Below are 21,933 nucleotides of genomic sequence, written 5' to 3'. Positions count from 1 at the left end.
CAGAGATTGCTTTTTCTTAATGCATTTCATAGGTATAATCTTAGTATATATGTGGCTAACAGGAGTAGAAAAGTATAGCAAATCAAAGCAAAAATAGAAGGCAAAGCTGTGAAAGATGTATGGGTCAGTTTAGGGGAATGGTCCAAATCAATATAGATATTACGAAAGATAAAAACATTGGAGACTCAGATCAGGAGAGAATGGATTTTTTATGACGAAAGTAAGTTTGTCAGTCCCATTTCAATGTTCATACACAAATGAGTGGAGCAGGTCTGCCATTCCCAGCGGTAAAGAGAGTTTAAGGGGAAGGAATGTCTCTCAATCTAAGCAGGAGTCAAGGTGCAACCTTGTAAATACATAAACAGTTAAAAAAAATGACAACACAAGTTTAAATTCTGCTATCTTTGACTGACAGTCCATAAAATAGAATATTCCACTCTACCCTTGCCAAACTATTGGGAAACATTCCAAGGACACGTTATGTAACATGGCAAAACAGACTTAAAAGCCTTCTCTTGCTAAGAAGCACTTTTTTGCTTGAGCCATCCTGGAAAAGAAACATCAACACTGAGCTACACTGAGAGCGTAGAAACCTCTGTGAGTTTATTTTGCTTCAACATATTATAAAAGGTTAGCTGGGCCCCAGTAATGCACTAAGCCTGCTATAAATCCATCATAAAAGTAAATGATTTTAGCCTAAGATAACATACTTCAAATTGCATTAGCCAGAAATGGAGTACTTGCATGTTTAAACAAAGCAGCTCAGTCGATACGTAATGTTTTGGGCATGTGTTTGAGCTTTCACATACTTAAACCTTTTCTATATTGCACCTGCAGAATTTTATGACTGCTTCTTACAAATCTACACTCCTACTCAAAGAATTCTATTCAAAATTAGGTTTCCACTTATCTATCATTAAATTCAAAGATCATGTTACCAAAGCGACTGACTCCCCCAGATGTGCTTCTATTGCAATCTTGTCTGCCAAAATGCCTCAATTAACCCATCATCTTATTCAGTTATTAAAAAAAATAGTAGTTAAAACGATTATGTAATTATCAGTGGATACTACCAGCCTTAAAAGACAGGCACATTACGCTATATAGACCTAAAAGTCGTATTTCCCTAAATTTTTTTTTCCCACCAAATTTGGCCAAGTTCTATGTCATAAAAGGTAACAAAGTACCACCGGGCAACTTTTAGCTCTGCACGGTTGACTTGTATCTTGTTCTTGGCAGTGAAAGGAGATCTGTAGCTATGCACGGATCAGAATACTTCAACGGAAATCAAAGCCGCCCCCCTACCACAGCTCGGTGAAGGGGGCCCCGCGAGCCACCGGCGGGGCTCAGCCCCTCGGGGGCGGTATCGCGGGGCCCCACAGCCACCGCCGGCGCTGAGGCGCAGCCCCCCGCCGCCGCCTTCCCGGCCTCCTCCCACAGAGCCGCCGCCGCCGGCCCCGCCCCGCCACCACTCCCCTCCCCACCGCCTCCTCCTCCCTCCCCTGCGGCCGCGTCGCGCCGACCCGGAGCAGGAAGCAGCGGATGGCATGCGCTGACCCCCGCGCGGCACGGAAGAGCTCCCGGGGAAGTGATGGAGGTGAGGCGGCGCTGCGGAAGGGAGCCGGCCGGCGGCGGCGGGAGCGGGAGCGGCGGCGATGCTCGGGGGCGGTGGAGCGCGCGGCCGTTACGGGGCGGGGGGAGGGGGAGCGCGCGGGAGTGGCCGTTAGGGCCGTTGAGGCGGGCGCGCGCTGCGGCAGGGGCGGGGTCTCCGCCGTGTTCCTTAAGCGCCCCGCAGGCGGGAGCGCGGCCCTCGGCTCTGCTCCCCGCTTCGCCTGGCCCCTTCGCGGGGGCTGGGGCCAAGAATTAAGCCCGCTCTCTGTTTAAAGGCATGCGTTTATCCTAATGCTGTTGGTAGTTTAATATTTTCGCTGAACAGAGTTTATATCTATATATATAAATACACCCCTCCTGTTTTCCCTCGTGTCTGCACAGCGCAGACTTTCTCAGCTGAAGCGTCGTTAGAGGTATTCGTGAGGTATTTTTTGAGGAGCAGTGTTGATCGTCTCCTCCCTCCTCTTTTTTAATTATAATCTATCACATAACTTATTAGTAGGCGACATTGCAGAATTACTTTGCTTTTGACGCTTTCATATATTTTTCTCAAGCACCATTGATTTTTATAGGTGTATTTCATGCGTATTGCTTTCCTCTTTCTGGATTTCTCTTTTGTTAAATATACTCGTCGGAGATGTGCTTATGCTCTGGTTACTGAGCTTCAAGTAACTCACTAAAACCAGAAAGAAGCATCAGTGTCTAAATACGAAAGAGTGCTAAAGTAGCCCTTGGGTTAGAAGTTAACCAGATCAAACACTTATGCATGCAGCCAATTATTTTTACATTTGTCACAGTTCACAGGATTTTTTCCAGTGGTAAAATATTTCAACTGGAGGTTACACAGATATAATTTATTTCAAACTGTGTTAGTGTTAATTTTTAATGCAACAGTTTAAGATATTTCAAGTTGGAAATACCTTGGCAAACTAATACAAGTTGTCCTGCAAAGCCTACAGATCTAAAAAATCCTTTATAGAAATAGTTTCTCTTTCGGCTAAAGGAGAATTGCAGTTAGTCAGTGTGGTTTGGCAGCATAAATGTGGCATCTTTGTAGGAGTTTCTCCTTATGTTACTAGACTGTGATTTGAGCATGTCAGATGGCAACCTGTATGTAGTTTTCATTCAGATTTTTTTCTTTCTTTGTTCAGTACATTAGTGTTTTCATAAAGCAGATTAAGAGAAATCTCTAGTGTCAATTGTGTAGAAAAGTATTTCTGGAAAAGAACTCTGAAATGGTAATATTGCTCTGTCATTTACTAAGTGATAATACAGGTTTTTTGAGTTTTGCCTGGCCTCTCCTGAGTGAGCATTTGCTCCACTGAGTCTCCTTGAACTGCAAAAGGTTGGAGAGGAGATACAGCCTGGACTAATTCAGCGTAATTATTTTAATGGTCCTGTGCTGCTTAAGGTTATGGTGATGACAGCTCAGTTTAAATGTGTGCAAGTCTGTGTGACTTGACTTGTGGGTGTAGCCTGAATAAGCTCTCAGCAGAGTATTGTCATTGAAATTATTCCTTGAAATAAGAAAGTAATAAACTGTTGAAGCAATTATCCTCTCACATTCTGCATTTGATACTGGCTGGCATTTCTGAGATGAAATGGAACATTTTTATAAATAATGCACTGTAATCTATTTTGGGGGCAAATTAGAGCAGTGGGGTTGGGATAAATGGTTGTAGTGCCCCCTGCTGACTGTGGAATGAATACCTGACTTTCCTGTTCATTTTCTGGAACTGCAAAGAAGTGGATAGGCTCCTCTCTGGTCACTATGTTCATCTATGCTCTGCAGTTGTGGTTATGTCTTGAGAATTATATTTACAGTCAAATCTTAGGGATTCGGCAAGATGACTTCAAGCATGTGGAAACAAGTTTCTATTAAGTATTATTCATGAAAGACAGTCTTGTGGGATTTTTTTTTCTTCACTCTTCCAGTTCCAGCGGAATCCCAGATGAATGGGCTGACTGAAATCTGGTGATGGTATCAAGAAAGCCTTTCTTTGCCTAATGAATAGGTTTTGCCCACGTTCAGGATCAGGCTGATTATCAGGAATTTTCCTCTGGATCAGATTTTCAGGGTCCCAGGGGAATTTTTATATCTTTGTGAAGTTTCAGATATTGTTTGCCTCCAAGGACCATCCAACTAATGATTAACATACTATTGCAAGAGCTGTGGACACTGATCTCTCTTGCTATCTGACTGGCATACATCATCTTTACTGAAATACATGATGCCATGGTCAAATTTATTACTTTTTTAGTGAAAAATAACAATGCTGAAGTATTCCATGTTGTAGTTACGCAATATCTGTCTGTCCTGTGCTGGATTTAGGCTTTAATTGCCTTTTTTTAAGTGATCTTAAAGGTCAAAAAAAACACAATAAAAGTATACATAAATGAAGACTCCTGTTCTAAACTGTTATTTGGAAGAGGTTTTACCTCCTGCTGATATGTAGGAACACAGACCTCCTAAGCACCTCTGTAAAGAATGTAAAATTGATGAGGTGAATATTCCTGGTATGCAAGCTCAGGTGAGGCACTTAAAGTAGTCAGGAAGGACAAAGTTTCTAAGTACTGGTACTTTTTTTTTTTTTTTTTTTTTTTTTTTTTTTTTTTTTTTTTGATGTATTCATGCAGTGTAGGAAGAAGAGTAATTCTTGTTTTTTTTCTGTTTTGTTTTTGTCTGTTCTCTCCCCCCACCCCCTTGAGCTGAACTGGTAGGATATTTCTGGCTGTAAAACTTGACTTATATTGTAACTGATATATCAGTCCTACTACTTGTTTTGAACTTTTTTTTTTTTTTTAAAAAAAAACATGTAGTCTAGTGAGACTAATGGTATAGGCCTCATATAGGAGTGTAGCATCTTTTCAACATATGAGAATAAGAAAGCAGAAAGAGAATGATTCTAGTAAAAACAGTTTATAGAAAGCAAAAAGTAAAAGTGCTTGAGCTGAAACATAAAGTTTATTATTCTACAATTATATATATGTCTGGTAAGCCCAGAGCAGGTTTAGGAATTGTTAAGTTCTGAGTTCTGAGATGGATGTGGTTCTTTCACTGTGATGCTAGTGGCAATGATTGTGGAAATTATTGTGACCATGTCTGTTTCGCTGTTTGTGATATGGAAATGATACTACTTTGCTGAGTATGTAATGATTAATTTATAAAATGTTTTGAACATCCAATGAGCCATGAAAATTCCAGTTAATGTTTTATTGCAATATTTAACTATTTACATAGCAAAACAAAACATGTTTTTAGAGCAGGTTCATGAATTGTGTGTAAAACACACACATTTCAATTTGTTTAATACTGAAGAATGTCTTCTGTCATTGTAGAAATGTAATTAATTTTATGAGTACTAGTGTCCAAAACCACAGCAGTATTTAATAAATAGGAACTATGAGGAAGGAAGGAGAAACAAGGTTATTTCAGGAGGAACAGTTAACACTTAGGAAGGAAACACTGTCAAAACTTTTAACTTCTGTAATGGAAAAGAAAAATGCACAATGGACTTCAGAAATACATTTATTCATTTTATTGACTGATTTGTTTGCAAAATAGTTCACAAAAATGACATAGTTCAAAATATGGAATATATGCATTATTAATTATATTTTAACTCTTTAACTTCACTGTTGCCAGATGGGATGAGAAGAGATAAGTGTCCTGTGCTGCAAATGGCCTCCTGTTCAACATCTACTGTTTGCTAGCCTGGAATCACCTTTGGTGGAAGAAAAAGATTGGTACACCAAGGTTTGTACTAGAAAGTTGACTTTATGCTTGTATTCTATAAGATAAAGGACTATGTGAAACTTGGAAACCTTTTGTGTTTAGGTGCCTTAGAACTATAGTTGCAAGTTTTTGCAGTCATTTTAATTAAAAACTCTGGGATTCATTGTTGGTTTGCAGATCTTTTGAACAAAAAACAATTGCTTTTCCAGCCTGGATTACTATTCTGTTTGATCATTTTCTTGTTTGTTTTTTATTAACATACATCTTTCATCTGTATTGTGAATGCAACTGAAGAACTTATCATTAAATGAATTTGACAAAGTTATTGCTTAATAACCTAACAGTCTAAGTTGTATTCATAAGCAAAGTATTTGACTTTGCTAATTAGATCAGAAATTATCCCATTCTCCTGTCAAAGCTAGCATGCAGCTGCAAAATTGCCATCAGAGACTTCTGTTCCACTTTGCTTCCCTAGAGAATGCATTGGATAAAATAGTTTGCTGCATATGAGCCAACATTGGCATTTTTTTCAGTTGCTGACACGGCCAGTCATTGACAGTTTGCAGTCACTCAGGAGTTGTTTGATGGATAGTGTAGAGCATTGTTAAATAGAATATGAGTGTAATCTAGTAAAGCAGGAATCACTTTTTACAGCACAGATGCCTTTATATTGAGCATTGCTTGCTAGCTGAAAGAATACTATACTTCCTAATAGCTTGGGCATGCTGAAATTGAGGCTGAGGTAAAGCTTTTATTGTGTGTTTTAACTTTTATTCTCTGTTGCTCTGTTTTTGACTCTCAGATGTTTGACAGAGTCAAGCCATCTGATGAAGTTTCTGCTACTTCCACACAAGGTGAGTAACTTTAAAATAGATATTACTGTTGCGTTTGTTCTTTTTCCACCATATTAATTAATATTAGAAGTTTGTAGCTTCAATTGCGTAATTTGATTTCCTGAATTTCAGCAAGAAACTTAGATGGAAGAAGTGACTTCTAGATCGTCCACATAGCTTTCATATAGATGCAATTTTTTTGTCATACTGGAAGCTGTTAAAGATATATTCATGATCACTGAGATAAAAATGCAGTATAACAGTCTAAATGTAGGTTGCCTAATCTTGATTCCAGGCAATCAATAGGAAAGTTCCTGGTTACCTCAACCAAGAAAGGGCAAAGCTTGTTTTATGAAACTCATAGTGGATTTTTGAGGACAAAAGAATCTCTGTAAATATTTTCTTGAACTTGCTAGATTTCTTAATCTTCCTTTGAAATTCTAATTATGGCAAGTACATTGTAAGGGAAGTAACTAGCTGCAGTTAAAGATTTCAATTTATTCCATTTGACTTCCTATATTTTTTCTATAGGAATGGAAAGACATGGTATTGAAGGCTCTCTACGACAGGATAGTAATAGCAGGTGAGTTAGATGATCTAACTGGCATGCAGCTTACTGCTTACAGCAAGTAAAATGGGAAGGTTGTATTTTTCAACCTTGTCAGTAAACTTGCCTGCTAGATGACAATCATACAACGTAGATCAAGTCCATGATGGTAGCATACTACTAAAAGCTGTGGGGAAGGGGCACTGTAGCGCCTAAAAGCTAACATCAGTGGATGTCGGAATTTCTTGGTCTTCAGTCTTTTTATTTCCAAATACTAAAACAAACAAGGAAGAAAAGATGACTCTGCCTCTTTCTCGAGAGACAGTTATTGTCAGACTATAGTTGACTCAAATTAGAATTCGTGTTCAGCTGTGCCTTCAATCCCTGTTATCCTTCGTTCTACTTTTTTAAAAAAAATTCTTTAGTGACATTTGTTTGGGAATTTCTTAAAAATGGTATGCTGCTTGCCATTATCATTTTGAAATGGAAATCTTAATGGTGCAAGGTTGTTTCAACTCCATAGTATAACATAGATATTCAGAATTTTCACATTAGGTACTTGAACTAGCAACCCAACAGTTCTCATTTTCTTACTGAAATGTCTTGGTGTTATTAATTTCTTCTTTCAGTTTACACGCAAGAGGGCAGGAATATCCTGGGCCTGGTGTATCCACTGTGCAAAATAGACAAGGATACTGCAACTGCTGCCATGTACACTACAGTAATCTTGAACAGGTAGGAAGGCTGCTGACTAATTCAGCAACAGATAGCAAGAAGTATCAGCAAGATTTATCAGCTTGTAAAATGTCAGTCTCTATTCTGAAAAACCAATACTGAATGGAAACTGAGAAATTTGTTATTTGCACAATTTATCTACCCATCTCATCTGTTAAGTATTATAAAGAAGATGGTCAAATTGCATGCTTTCTGCAGTCTACTTTTCTAAAATGGCAGGCTGCTGTGCTTTGCAGCCATTAGTTTTATTTCTGTGGCTTTATTCTTGAGATCTGTATAAATTGTAAAATATTGGGGTTAATATGTTAGATACCAAAGCTGAAGCCATTTGATCAAATATTTACTTTTCTGTTCTTTAAATTTACCTTTATTTGTAGTCTTTTATACTTCTGTTAATTAGAAGGTAGAAACCTATTTCATCTTGTATGCTCATGAAAATACTCCTTTGAGTGAGTTACAGGCTGGTTGTTCATATGATGTTCAAAAATGTTTTTAATCATCATTTATAGATACCATAGATTTATGCTAGTCATGAGATTTGTGAGCATCTTGCAGAGTTGCTGATTTAGGTTCCAACTCAGCAAAGTACTTCAATACATTTTAGGATTAGTTGTGATTCCCTATTGTGACTATTCATTAAATTTAGCTGCATATTTGAGAATCTCAGTGAATCAAGGCATTAAAGAGTAGAAAAGACTGATGACTTTACTTTTTATTTAGATATTTTTGTTGTAATGTTTTATATTCAGCCTAGGAAGTCATCTTTATGGAGAGGTCACTGTGTTAACAATAGTATTAAATTAGTGGTATGTTTCATCTTTTGTCAGCATATTTTCAGCTCCCAGCACAGGCATTTTACCACTTACTGTAGGAGTCGTATCGGTACCAGTAGCTTGATGGAGCGTTTCCTGCAAGATGTTTTGCAGCATCATCCCCACAGATACCATGACAACAGGTATAAGAGATGTTTGTTTTAACTATATGTCTGCAGAATGCATATATTGTGAATACTTATTTCTCTGCCAGTGCTGAGCAGTCAATTTTGTCCATTATAGGTGAAACTTTTGTATTGAGGCAATTTAGAAAAGAGTGTATTTACATAAACATTGTCCAGGTAGGTTTCTTTTATGTTGTCTCCCTACTTGCTTCCAAATTTTGTTTCATTACTTAATGATTTGATACAGCTTTTTTGATAGCAACTGGATGTGAAGACCTAACAAAAAGTAAGAATGTATGGGTCAGCTAGTATATTGGTAGACTGTAGAGCCTGACACACACTTATAAATTCTTGTAAGGCATACACTCTGGGCGTGTGTGTGTGTGTAGTTTTAAAAACTTATTTTATATAAATATATAAAAAAAAACCCCAGAGTGTATACCATAAGAAGATATATAGATATATGCACATGTATCTATATATATATTTAGCAGTATATTTTATGGTATGTATTGAAAGAGTTCATAATTTTGGGTTCTTGACAGTAATTGTTGTTTGTCAGGTGAATATTTGTGTTTACTTTTTCATTATTATTCATTATTGTTCACACATTCAGCTAATACTTAATATGAATTGCGTTAATTGGCCAAATCATTCATGCTTATATTTTGGAAAGTGTTCTCTTCATTCATCATGAGCATGTTTAAGAGTAACAACAGTGTGAGTGTGTAGATTTGTCTCTGTAGAACCACCAGCTGAAAAGAAATCAGATAAGCCTCACTCCTGGTTTGTTTTGTTCTATGAGCTGATTAAAAAAAAAAAAATCACAGTCTTAAGTCCAGTTTAAGTACATCAGTTAGTGTATCTTGATGTAGAACTTATTTCTTTTCTTTTTTGGTATCTTTGTACCTACTTGTTTCTCCAGTTTGCTTTTGTTGACAAAAGTTTATTATAAATAACATGTTCTGCAGTGTTCAGTTGAAGTACTAGGATAGATATGATGAACAGGCAGAAGTCTGTTTTGTCTGAAACCGATCATATTGATATTATCAGGGATGTGGCAGAACAGGCTGTTAGGCATGTCTATGACAAATCAGGCTGGGACATGAAGCATATCACTACAAACAAATTAATATTTCTAGCTTGAAAACAGCCATGATTTTTTGTCATAAAGAAAACATAGGATGTACTTTTAATGCAACAGCCATATGAAAAAGGCTTGTATCTCCTGAGTTGCTGAAAATAAAAGGTTATTTCATTTAGTGAACAGAACCTGCTAACTGGGAAAACAAACTATCCATTCCACCTAGAACTTATCTTTTCAGATACCAGCATTATATTTGCCACCCTCCAGTCTCTTGTAATTGCAAACTATTAGTAATACAAAAGTTTTGCTCTGGCATTTTCTTTTGTTTAGACTCTTAGCCTGTGATTATACCCGATATGTGTTACCAGGAATAAAACCCAGGACTGTGGCAGGTATCTATTAAACAACTTCTACAGCGAGGAGGAAAAACATATTTTGGCATCTCAGTGATGTCAGTTTGTTGTTGTTGCTTGCTGGATCTCTGTAGGTTGGAGGAAACTCATCCATCTGTTTTGCAAGCTTCCTACGTCTGGTGTGCATGAGCTGTACCATTTACCAGTTTAGTTTTCTTATCTTCACTTAAATTGTTTATTGCAATATGTAAGGTTATATGCACATACATATATATACCTCCAACACACTGTTTTTATGGATACAGAGGCAGGTGTATGTCTTTTACATGATTTCAAACATCATGTAAAATTGCAACATCCTAGCTAGGCATGGTGGTCTTTATCTTCCAACCTCTAGAAAGTAACCAACATAAAATTTTGCAGTTTAATTTCAGTATTTAGCGTTTGGACTCAACCTTACCTATGCAGCCATAAGCAGTGAGTCTGTAATAGGCTGCTTTTTTTTTTTTTTTTTTTTTTTTTTTGCATACAGTAGTGTGGCTTGCGCAGGATAAAGGGCTCTGGAAAAGTGGAAAAGAGATCTGGAGGTTCTGTTGCATACAAGAGCTATCTGCAGCACTATTCACAGAAAATTTTTGTGTAGCTCTTTAAAATACCCCAGAGGTGAAAGAGAACTCTCTAGAGTTTTGGAGGCACAACGGCAAAACCAGAAGGGACCAACTTTTCTTTCCTGAACTATCTCCATCACGCTTGGTTGGCAGTACTTTGCTGAAGGAAAAGCAAATGTAAAGCTGCAGGTTTGCAGTTGCTGTAGCCTGCACAAATACTTACAAATGCAGAGAAAACAAATAATTCCCTTTTATCTTTATAATATAAACAGTAGCTGTTATGGCTATATAGATTGCAAATACATATAGGAGACCTTTACTTTTTCTTCAGCAAAGACCTCTATTATTCATTCAATTGTTTTTTATTGTCTTCTTTTGCCACAGTTTTATTTAACAGGTTAATTAACCCATCTAATGTCATATTATCAGAGAATGGGAATGTACATGTCAAGTTCCTGCATCTCAAATATAACTTCTTAAAACTTGCTGATACAGTTATTTGACATTTTCTCATTATTCTTCTGTATATTGTTAAACAAATTGATTATTCTTTTTACCTTTCATCAAAAAAGAACAGGATGTTTTGAAAAGTATATATCTTTACTAAACTATGTAGTCTACAAATTTTGATTTTATTTAACTGCTGGCTATTAGTGACTCTGTAGTTCTCCTTGTGACTTGAATAAATAGGGATTTTGGTGCTCATGATATTTAGTTCAGGTACCCTGCGAAGCAGTCTCGGGGCTCTTAGTAATTGTTTTTGAGAGGTCACAGAGAATGTTTGGTGTTTCAGAAGGACTGGGGAAGAACAAATGTAGAAACTGTCATTTATTAGTAGGGGCCCAGAGAGAATCTTCTTATAAATGTCTTTGCTTAAATTGTAGTATTTCCCTGAGAACTGAATAAGCAAAATGAATCTAGAAGGTAATGAAGGAATGAGTAACAGTTACTGCTGATTTATCAGAGCAAATCATATCAGGCCATTCTAATTTCCTCCTTTGACAGGATAACAGACCTTGTGAATAGAGGAGAACCATCTTGATGCCATCTACCTTGTGTTTAGCATGGTTTTTGACGTGTTCTTATATGAGGCTTATAAGCAAGCTAAGGAAAATGTGATTGGAGATAAAATGATAATAAAATGAGTATGCAGCTGGCTGGAAAACTGTATTCATAACTATCAGAGAACAAAATACAGTAGTGGATCACAACTGAGGCTTATTCCAAGGTTTGAAGTAGGTGGCTCCAGGTATGATTTTTTTTTTTTTTTTTTTTGTGGTCCTATGTGTGTTTCTTCTGGAAACTTGCACCTTTAGTAGTAAATCTTGTCAACTTCAAAGGAAATTACAATCAAATTTACTTGACACTTCTATGGGCAGATGAATGCACCATAAGGGAGTCAATGGAGGCTGTCTGCTATGTATTAAAGCAAGCATCCCTATGGCTTTTGCAAGGTCTGGTTATAACTTTCAGGTGAAGGGCCCTATTCCCTCTTCAGTTATATTTACTTAATTTTGTATTATTTTCATTGGATTTCCCAACAGTTACACAAATTGAAGCTTTCTGGATTTATACGATATGTAAGAGAAATAGAAATCCTACAGAATTAACAGACAGAGTATTTTGTATCTGTCTATTCTGTTAATTTTCCAAGAGAAAATTTGAGGTGGTCCTAAAGATAGGACTTTTAAAGAATATCTGCAGAATATATAAAAATCTGCTGTTGTTGCAGTGAGATTGAACAGTCATAACTAGGCTTCCTGTAGAAATGAGTCTGAAGCTGGAAGATTTCTGAGAGAAGCAATGAGCATGGGAATATCTTGTACTATATTCCGGGTTCTTATCGGACAACCACATTCTGTAGTGAAAGGGGTGTTTATACTGAATAGTGTTTTTATGATATGCAATATTGTAATGTTCCATTTACTTGTGGCAAGTTATTATCAGTTATAGTTTTACCAATGAAATAGCTTTATAAGCTCACAGCTTAGAACAAAGAACAAGGCTTAATCTTGCTTTGTCCTATTTATAAAATTATAGTATTGTCTTTTTGGCCATTCTTAATAGATAGGTGCATGAACAGGGTAACAAACTAATGCCCAAATTGTTGTCATTAGCTTTGTGCAGCACTTTCTCACCCTTTCCCTCTCCTTCCTGGCACTTTTTTTTTTCTTTTAATGGAATTGCTGAATCTCTTTACTGAAGTAGTAAAACCAGTAATCTGATTTTATTCTTTAGGTGTGAGGCACTCTAGGTAACTATTTATTTTGGAGGGTTTTTGTTTGTTGTATTTTTTTTGAAAAAATTAAAGTGTATTTGCAGTATTTATATAGGCTTTTTTTTTTTTTTTTTTTCTAGACCAACCTATGATGACATACCACTCCCGCTCACTCCAGAGGCTGCTGGGAATACTTGCCTATCTCCAGAAGATACAGAGAAAAATAATAGAAGCAGACAGGAAGCTTCCAGCGAGGACCGGGAGTCCATCTGTGAAAGGAGATCTTCTGCTCGATGCCTGTCTCACAAAGGCACAAAGGAAACTTCTGTAATACAAGCACTTATTCAGAAACTAGAAAAAGAACAGGAACATACTACAGGAATATCTCAGCAGTCTATGGGCATTTGTAGCAGTGAAAAAGGGCATACCCTGAGAGATACTCCAATTGCAAATCAGAGCCATGAAGGCCAGTTTACAGCTGTGAGCCCAGTACCTCAACATTTTTCTGTCAGTCCTTTAATTCATAGTTCTTCTGTTAATCCTAAAGTAGTAAAAAATGTAGAGAACTTGGTGGCATCAAATATGATTCCACATAGTGGATGTGATAAAAAAAGAATGAAGGTGTGCAGTAAGGATGTGTTATTGAACCCATCCTTGAATCCTGCTCTGGCGCTGGTTCACCCAAAAAGCCCTTTGGTTTCACAGCAAAAACCTCTATGTCAGAATCTTATGTGCAGTCCCAGCAATTCTTTATGTATTACCTCAGGTCAAGCTCTATTAAAACACGATGGTTTACAAACTCAGGGTGAAACTTTGGTGTCTGACTTCCATCTCAGGGATACTGTGGGTATCAACAGCTGCCCAGATCTTGGGATGTCCCCACAGCTAGCAAGATGCAAAAAAATGAAGACAAACAGAGAAGATGAAAGTTCAGTGGATGAAACTATTGAAGATGTTATTCTGAAGTATTGCCATGGAACAACTTTTAAAGAACTACCTTTCAAAGAAGAGAATCCCTGTTTAACTTTTTCTTTGCTTCTGGACCATACTCATTTAGAGGGCTCTGAAGTGAGTTTTAACTGTGATGCACCTGTTCAGTCAGGAGCAGACTTACCTAAGGCAGCTATAAAAAGTATAGAATTCCTGAAAGAGGTCCAAATAAATTTGCAAGATAAAGACTATGGAGCACAGCTCTCTTCTGTTTTAAAAAGTGAGTCAATGGAGCAAATAGAAGCAGCGAAACAGGATGTAATAGTTCATACGGAAGAACCAGTTCTTCCAGCTCTGCCTCATGTGCCTCCTTCTTTCGTGGGAAAGACTTGGTCTCAAATAATGTATGAAGATGATATAAAAATTGAAGAACTTGTGCGTGATTTCAGGGAAGGTCGTTTTCGCTGCTATTTTGACAGTGAATCCTCAGCCAAATGTGCAGGGAAGGGAATGAAGAAAAAGCGGAAAGATGAAAAAAAGAAGGATACTGTTGAGGGTAATAGAACAGAAAGTGCGCCGGTTAAAGCACTGCCGGAATTCAATGATGCTTTAAGTGGTGGCTCTGATTTTGGTAACCCATCTTTAGCCTCAGATACACTATGCAATCCACAAATTCTTAAAATGCCTAGGAAAAGGACATGGCGCCTGGCTTCAAGATGCCAGGTGGTTAAAGTCAGCCGTGGCACCCAAACAAGTCTAGTGAACTACCCTGTAGCAAAAAGAAAAATGACTGGAAGAGAACTTGATCCAGCTGATCAAAAAGTAAACATTGTGTGGCCAGAGAATGAAAACACTCCGAACATGAAAACTAGGCTATGTGCCCTTAAACTTCCTGAGTCTTATAGCAAGATTATGAGCCCTGTACAGCCCAAAACGGTGGTCTATGTGCTTTCATGTCCAGAGATTAAACAATGTAAAGGTAAACCTACAGATGTTCCCAAAATGAGGAGAAATCGCTGCTCCACAGATAGCAAGGACTCTATAAGGTATAAATATAAACAGTGTTCTTTCAAGTATTATGACCCACTGACAAATCGAATTCTGAAAACGCCTCCTAAGAGTACAGGTGGAGAAAAGACCAAAAAGCCCTCCCATGTTCGACAGCTTTTCAGGAGTCTCAGCTTTGATGCAAACACAAAGAAGAGAGAGGGTATGCCGTCAAAGTCCTTTAATTGGTCAGACTTCAATAGTTCACCTTCAGTGTCTTTCCTGCCAGGCCCAAGTAAAGGGAATGGTACAGCCTCAAGTCAAAAGACAGATGGATCTTCTGTTTCCACAGAAAGATCAGATTATCTGGTATCTGATCACTCTGAGAACTCTTTCAAACACCTGGCCATTTCACCTTTGAACTCTCATCAGTCTCAGGTGGAAGCAGATGGTAGACTAACTCCATTTAAGTGTAGAGCTGCCAAATCCTCTTTGACCTCCATCAGGAGTGAGCAATTGGGAAGAGAGAATCCAAAGGCAAGATGGAGGATAAAAGAAGGCCCTAATAAAGAACCAAATTTTTCCAAAAAGGCTGCAGGACCTATGTCTGTCAGATGTACTGTGAGGAGGAGAGGAAACCGAGTAACCTCAGGCAAACAAACTTCTGTAACTAAAAAACAGCAAAAAGAGGGGATAAGAAGGAAACTCCCTCCTTGTGCCCAGAAGTCTTCTGCGTTCTCCCTTTGTAGGCACCAGACAAAGAAGACTACAGTGGGAAAGCACCGTAAGAAAGAAAAGCCTGATGCTAAAAAGTTGAAGGTAAGGAAGAAACCGAAGAGGACCTTTCTGAACTCAACAGTCATCACAGGGATTCCAGAAAAGCAGCAGAAAGTCGCACTGGGATCCTTTCCGAAGAAGCCAGAGCAAACTTCTTCCAAAATAAGGAGGTGGGAGGTAAGTGGAGATAGGGGTCACCCTAGCACTGTGAATCGACCTTCTAGAAGAACCTCTGCTGTACCATTACTTCGAAACTGTCTTGTCCTACCAGGTGAGAGCTAGCCACCAAAACAGTGACTCTTTTATATAGCCAGCACCTGGAAACAGATTGAGAAAGAGGAAAGTGGGGGGGAAAAGTGGTCATAGAAAAGCAGCTGAAGTGCTAGAGCTGCAGAAAGTGCAAGCCAGTCTAATGTGAAACAAGTATAACTGTAAACTAAGCGCTTGTCCTTGTAATATGGGCACATTATGTATTGCACTGTTCTACTGTGTAAAGCTGCAGAAGTTGTGTATTTGCATTAAAAGCACTTAGAACGCTATTTACAAGACTTCACCTATACATCTGAAAAATTACAGGCTTAAATGGTATCATATTGTTTTTTTTATGATATTACCAGTGCATAATATTGCACTATAATAGGGTAAATTAAGAGCTGTATTAATTAGTTGTGCCTATTCTCATTTTTTCATCTACTTCTAAATAACTCAGTTTTACTGGAAATTAAATGAAGATATACCAGTCTGGGGTGAATTATATGTATATATTTTGTGTTTGTGTATATGCACACCTAATTCAACACATAACATACTTCTTATGGAGTGGCACTGAAATTAATGCAGTATGATACAATTCAGATCAATTCAGCGCTTTCAAAAATACGTAATTGTACATGTATTTATATAGACTTCTTTTTCTTTTTCTGAAACCTTGTCCAAATCAGCTATTTTGGACAAAAAAAGTCACTGTGGGCTTTCATCAAGCAATAATGGACCATGCTGGTAAAGAAATATGTCTATCCAGGACAGTGTTCAAATGGTGGTGGCTATAATGAAATCTCAAATTCAAAAAGAAATATAGGCTTATTTTTTTTATACGTTATTGATTCAGTTTACCTACAAATCCCACATCTCTTAGTGGGGGGGGAAGGGGGAGGAAGGAAGAGGTATGATATGAACAAATAGCAGTGATTTGTTCTAGAATTTCAACCTTAAGTTTGAGTTCCTGAGCTTTTTTGGATTTTAATTGGGTGCATTGTCTAAATTTTTGTGTACTGTTGTTGAAAATTTCTTTCTTTTTTTAAAAGGTTGGTAAAATACTTAAAATGAAACACAAAGCAAAATCCACCTAAACTTATTAAAGCTTCCATATTTAAATATCTGTTTAAGACATTTAGATGAAATAATAATAAAAAAATCCATACAAATTCATGTTTGGCCATTGATGGTCGAACTACTATGATGATACCTATGGTACAAAAGACCATAGTTTTTATTTGAGAGATGTAACAGTGACAGCCTATTCTATTAAGGTGTGCTTAAGAGATATAAGCACTAGTCTTGCAGATGCTTCTGTGCTTTAAACTCAATATAAGATTAACTATTCATTTGTATTGAGTTAAGCATATAGTTAAATATCAGAATCGGGGCTTTCATTTGTAAATCTACAATTGGGAGTATTACATACATCTATCCTGTTTTAAAGGTCTTTTTGGATTATATACATACGTGATAAATCTTTCAGAATGTAAGAATAATGTATAAAAGACAAGACCCAAGACTGTTCCATTGCAAAAAAAAAAAAAAAATCCAGTGAACTTCCCCATGAACTTTGATTCATTTTCTGAAGTGTCCAAGATCACTAGTTTGAACTGAGATAATAGTGGACTTTAAAATGTTGTTTTAGATATAATATCTGAAGTAAATATAAAAGCTGTCATCATAAAACATTCATAATTTAAAAAGTGTTTTGGGTAAATTCTTGATGCATGTGCATATTTCCCATGATAAATAAGATGTGCACATAGTTAAGCCATCTGGAAACAATTCTTTTGCAAATCAAATTTAGCCTGACAGCTTTTTTTTAATAATTTCAAAATAAAAGTTGATTTCCAGGATGTATTTTCCATACAATTGTCAGTTGACGCAATCCTATGACTCTATCATAAGTCACTGGAAAACAAAGGGTTATAATGAATTCTTATCCTGTTAACTAACTGTGCCTATATAATTTAATATTTTGTCTAATATAAAATTGATTTTTTTAAAAGCAAAATTTTGAAGGAATGTTTTTTATAGGAAGGCTAGTTTTTAGATTAAAGTTTTAAAGCAAAAAGATTTTTTTTAAGATAAACTTTATGTTTTAAAGCAAAGCTTTAAATTAACTATATAGATAAGTCCCATTCTAACATATTTTTGTGATATGAAAAAGTTTTCCTATCTTCCCATGTTTCCTAACTTTTCCCAGCTCATTTTCCACAGTATTGTACAGATGAAGAGTATGGATAGTTTTGTTTGTGAATAAGAATTGATGCACATTCTACTTTAGAAACACTAGTGAGTATTTGTTTACAGTCAAAAATACTGTTCTTCATACTTGTTTATTGCAAGTTTGTGTTCCTCCAGCACACAACTTTTCCTTGAAACCGTATATTTTGAGGACTATATAATGACTAATTTTTTAGCATGTAATATCTTTTTTCCTTTTGTAAATAATAGGCCCCTCCATCTGTGTGGATTTTTTTAAAGAAAAAATGTATTATATTTGAATAAGAGTATAAGTACCTATATATTTTCCTTAAAGTATGAAATCTAACAACTTTTTTTATTTTTAAAGAATAAAATTTGGGGTACAAGTCTGGAAGCACTTCTGTACTTAACAGTGTCAAAATAAGATTTGCTGTATTTTCAGATTTTATTATATGCCTCACTTCTGACTGTTAAAAACCTCTTGTGCATGCTTAATAAAGATGAAAGAGAGACTGTGATAATAGAAGTAAATTTAGAAACTGACTTGGAAAGAGAACTGATGAAGATATGTGCAAAAAAAAAAAGAGGTTACAGAGACACAAAAAAATCATGTGTGAGAAGGAAGAAAGCTTTCTGTGGTCTTGAAATTAATCACACACTTCCTTATTAAGTAAATGGTCTGGATTCTGCTACCATTATTAAACAGCACATTATCTCATTAGCAGCATGGCTGAAAATTCAAAATGAGTAATGATTGTGGAATCTATCCCAATAGAAAGCTTGAGAACTGAAAGGGTTTCTTACTGAAGTTCATAGGAGGGAGTTTTCTTGACAGCAGTGAACAAAGATGTTTGCCAGGGTTTCAATATGTCTTAAAGCAGAGAAAGATAACTGGATTAAAGAGGATCAAAGTCATGTTTTTAGGCTCTAGTTAGACACAGAATATTTAGTAGTAGTTTAGACAAGTGTTCCCAACCATGTCTTATTTTACATATATGTAGTTCTGACCATCCTAAGTTTATACTTACATTTTTTATATATTTCAAAATTTAAGTCTCTTTCATCACAAAGTACTCATTCAATCACTTAAAACAATCTCATATTAAGCAGCTTTTTTATTTACTTGTATTGTATACCTTAAGTGTGAACCAGACGCTTCCTTTGTCAGGTGCTGAGCAAACTCAGAATGACATGTCCCCAAAAGTTTACGTCTTATGCTTGCACCTAGCAGTTCTTCAGTTCTTTTTCTAATGGGCTTTTTTTGCTTTATAGTTTGTTCTTGCAATTTTGCATCTGATGTTCTTTCGATTGTGGTATCAAAGTGCTCCTCTTTGGGATGCGGATTCAGCAAGGTATTTAATTGTATTTATAAAGTTTCACGCTGAATTCATGCCCAAATGAGAATACATGTAATTGTGATTTTTGTGTTCTAACATGTGGTAATGTATTTTGAAATATTACCTGCTACTGTAATTTTTTACCGTCTTTGTTTCCACTGTCTTTAGTCATTTAACATAATACAAGTTTGTAATAACACAGAGATATTACAAGCTTGTCCAATGCTACTGCTAGATGCTCTTCCATTGTATCCTCAGCTCATTAAATTTCAGGCTTATTGTTTACATGTTTTTTGTCAGTCATGCATTTGAATTTTTTTGTTCAGTGAGGATATAAATTATAGTATAGGATATTCCATTGGGAAATAAATTGGTGATAAGAAATAGAAGCGGATGGTGTCCTGATCCGAAGTGCGAAGGAGAGACTGGTACATGTGCTCCTGTGCTTGGGAATCTACTTACAGCACTGAGCAATGCTAAAAGGGAGTGGGATGATGATTCATAATTTCTCTTAGCTATCTTCCTTTCTCTTTCCCCTAGGGTAAATCTGCCTGAGAATGGAGCAATCTAAATTCATACTTGTTCTGGAAATAGAACGGTGTTTGAACTGTTGATGTTTTTGGAGCAGATAAGAAAAGTAAAATGTACCTCTCATTGTAATGCAATTTAAATCCCAGAATCTTTTCATTAATGATTGATTTGCTATGAATTGCAGTATTCTAGACAATATTTTTCAGAAAATTTGTAGTGGTATAGATCTGAGCATGCCCAGAAGCAAAGGTTTTGTTCCTTGTTTGCTTGTAATGTTTTTCAGATAAAAATTTATTCATTCCTCCAACAGAACAAATCTTTTATTAAAATAAAGACTGAACTTGCATGTTTGTAGTTTCTTTATTCTTGAAGTGTAATTTAACTGAAACTAATTGCTATCATTTGTTGTGGAGAGAGCACTATAGAATGCCTGCAATAAGCTATGTCTTTGAAGAAGGTCAGTCCTAGTTTTAACGGATTTTCACAACTGAGCGATATCTTGATCCAGTGGAGTCTTCTATTGATTTCAGTGAAGCCAAGATCCATCCCATCCTGTGCCAAATGAAGCAGTGGCATCTTAAGATAACATTGCAGAAGCATTTGATGTGTTTTAAATATTTTTAATTGCATACTAGTAGCAAGAAATAAACAAACCAGCACCATATGGCAAGCCAGATCCCTGCAGAACTTATTTATAAACTTTTTTTTTTAAGAGTGTGCACTTAAATGCAGTCTGCAGCTGCATTTGGAAGTGTGAAAATATTAAGTAGTTTTCTACTTTATGCAGAATGGCTTGGCTTTGCTACAGTTGGGTAGACCGAATCAGTCTCCTTCATGATAATCTTACAATGTGTGCAGAATTGTCTTCAAAGCTGTATGTGCAAAAATACATTTAAGATGTTTTCTGGTAAACAATAGAATCCCTTGTGTAGAGTACTTTGTGCAGTCATTTGCTGTTGTAACAGGGCCTGTTTAAACCAGCGTGATCTTTTGCAGGAGTGATGCATGCAGAGGTGTCAGTTTGGATCAATACATGGCTGAAAGGTGTATTCTTGCTAAGGCCTCAATATGTCACAATTTCAGGACATGCTTTGCAAGTTTGAACTCATACCTAAAGGTAGGTATATATTATGTAGTTGTTGAGTCAGGTCGTATAGTGACTCACTATTGTGCTGTCAAATGCACTGAAGACAAAAGATGTAGTTCAATGATCTAAAACCAGAGTTATAAACACAGTACTATAACCAAATTCTAGATCTAGTGGTTGTATTTTTTGTGTAAAATGTAAGCAATTCATGATATGGTTTAGGGTGTCAGGAACAAAGGAGGTCCGCTCCAAGTTGGAGTATTTTAAGAGTTGTGATGAAATTTATTACTGGCCTTCAGTGCTATTTTGGTTCATTGGAATCATTAGGGATTTGATGCACAGAAGCTCTGCAGTTCTATAGCCCTGGATGTCATAATTTTTTGGATTTTAGCCCCGGATTTTTTTGAAGTGATTTTGATGAAACGCATATGAAGATAAGTCATTATTGTAAAATATGTGATACAGTAGTGTTAGTAATTCAAAACCTAGGCTTTCCTCAATCTTGGTCAATTTTTCTTCCTTAAGAAAAACTGAAAAAATTCTTCCCCAATATTAGTGTTCTTAAATACATTTTTTTTTAAATCTCTCCCATCCTCAAATAGAAATGTACATTAGTATATTAAGCTGGTTAACTTTTCCTGATTGTTGTGTCAACATTGCCACTGGTGCAGCTGAAAGTGTTTGTAATAGCCTACCTAGTTATTAATGTTGTGCAAATCGGTTGCAGAACCCAAACATGCCCTTGCTAGCTCAACCAAAGAGCTTGAATGTTGTTTGATAGCTTGGAGGTAGCACTGTAAGAATTAAGTGAAGGGAGCAGGCTTACTCCTTAATATACAGGTTGCATCCTGTGTGGGTGTGATGCACATGCATGGCTGGCTTCTTACTACACTGAAATGTTTAGCTGAAGAGCGAGGCAGAAATGCAGAGTGAGATTTAGATGTAGCAGAGGCAGGAGCCAGACCAATTAATTTATTCATTTTGTATATTTACCTTTGCCTTGTCAGAACTTTAGCAAACGTGTCAAAATCCATCTTCCTGTGGTAAGTCAATTTGGATTCAGTCAGTCTTCCTTTCAGTATGTTACTTTTATTTCCTTAATACTTTGATAGAGTGATATCTTTATACTTTTGTTCCTTTTGATCCTTTCAGC

At 36.6% G+C, this 21,933-nt stretch overlaps 1 protein-coding gene across 3 annotated transcripts; it reads left to right on the top strand.

Moving 5' to 3' along the window:
- Nucleotides 1-4,888: 4,888 nt before the first annotated feature.
- Nucleotides 4,889-20,028, top strand: ZDBF2 (zinc finger DBF-type containing 2). 3 transcript variants are annotated; one of them, XM_062579135.1, is made up of 7 exons: nucleotides 4,889-5,368; nucleotides 6,150-6,201; nucleotides 6,712-6,763; nucleotides 7,357-7,462; nucleotides 8,290-8,417; nucleotides 12,806-15,536; nucleotides 19,703-20,028. In XM_062579135.1, exons 2-7 carry the CDS (start codon nucleotides 6,150-6,152, stop codon nucleotides 19,715-19,717), a joined length of 3,084 nt encoding a protein of 1,027 aa, XP_062435119.1. In that variant the 5' UTR covers nucleotides 4,889-5,368; the 3' UTR covers nucleotides 19,718-20,028. The 3 variants fall into 3 exon arrangements, with proteins under 3 accessions (XP_062435119.1, XP_062435117.1, XP_062435116.1); XM_062579133.1 differs by lacking the exon at nucleotides 19,703-20,028 and adding an exon at nucleotides 17,838-18,085; XM_062579132.1 differs by lacking the exon at nucleotides 19,703-20,028 and having other exon boundaries at nucleotides 12,806-17,622.
- The last annotated feature ends 1,905 nt before the right edge of the window (nucleotides 20,029-21,933 follow it).

The sequence above is a fragment of the Rhea pennata genome, chromosome 6, assembly GCF_028389875.1.
Source record: "Rhea pennata isolate bPtePen1 chromosome 6, bPtePen1.pri, whole genome shotgun sequence".
Lineage (NCBI taxonomy): Eukaryota > Metazoa > Chordata > Aves > Rheiformes > Rheidae > Rhea > Rhea pennata.
Note: the sequence above shows the minus strand (reverse complement) of the source record. Positions and strands in the feature narration are given on the sequence as shown.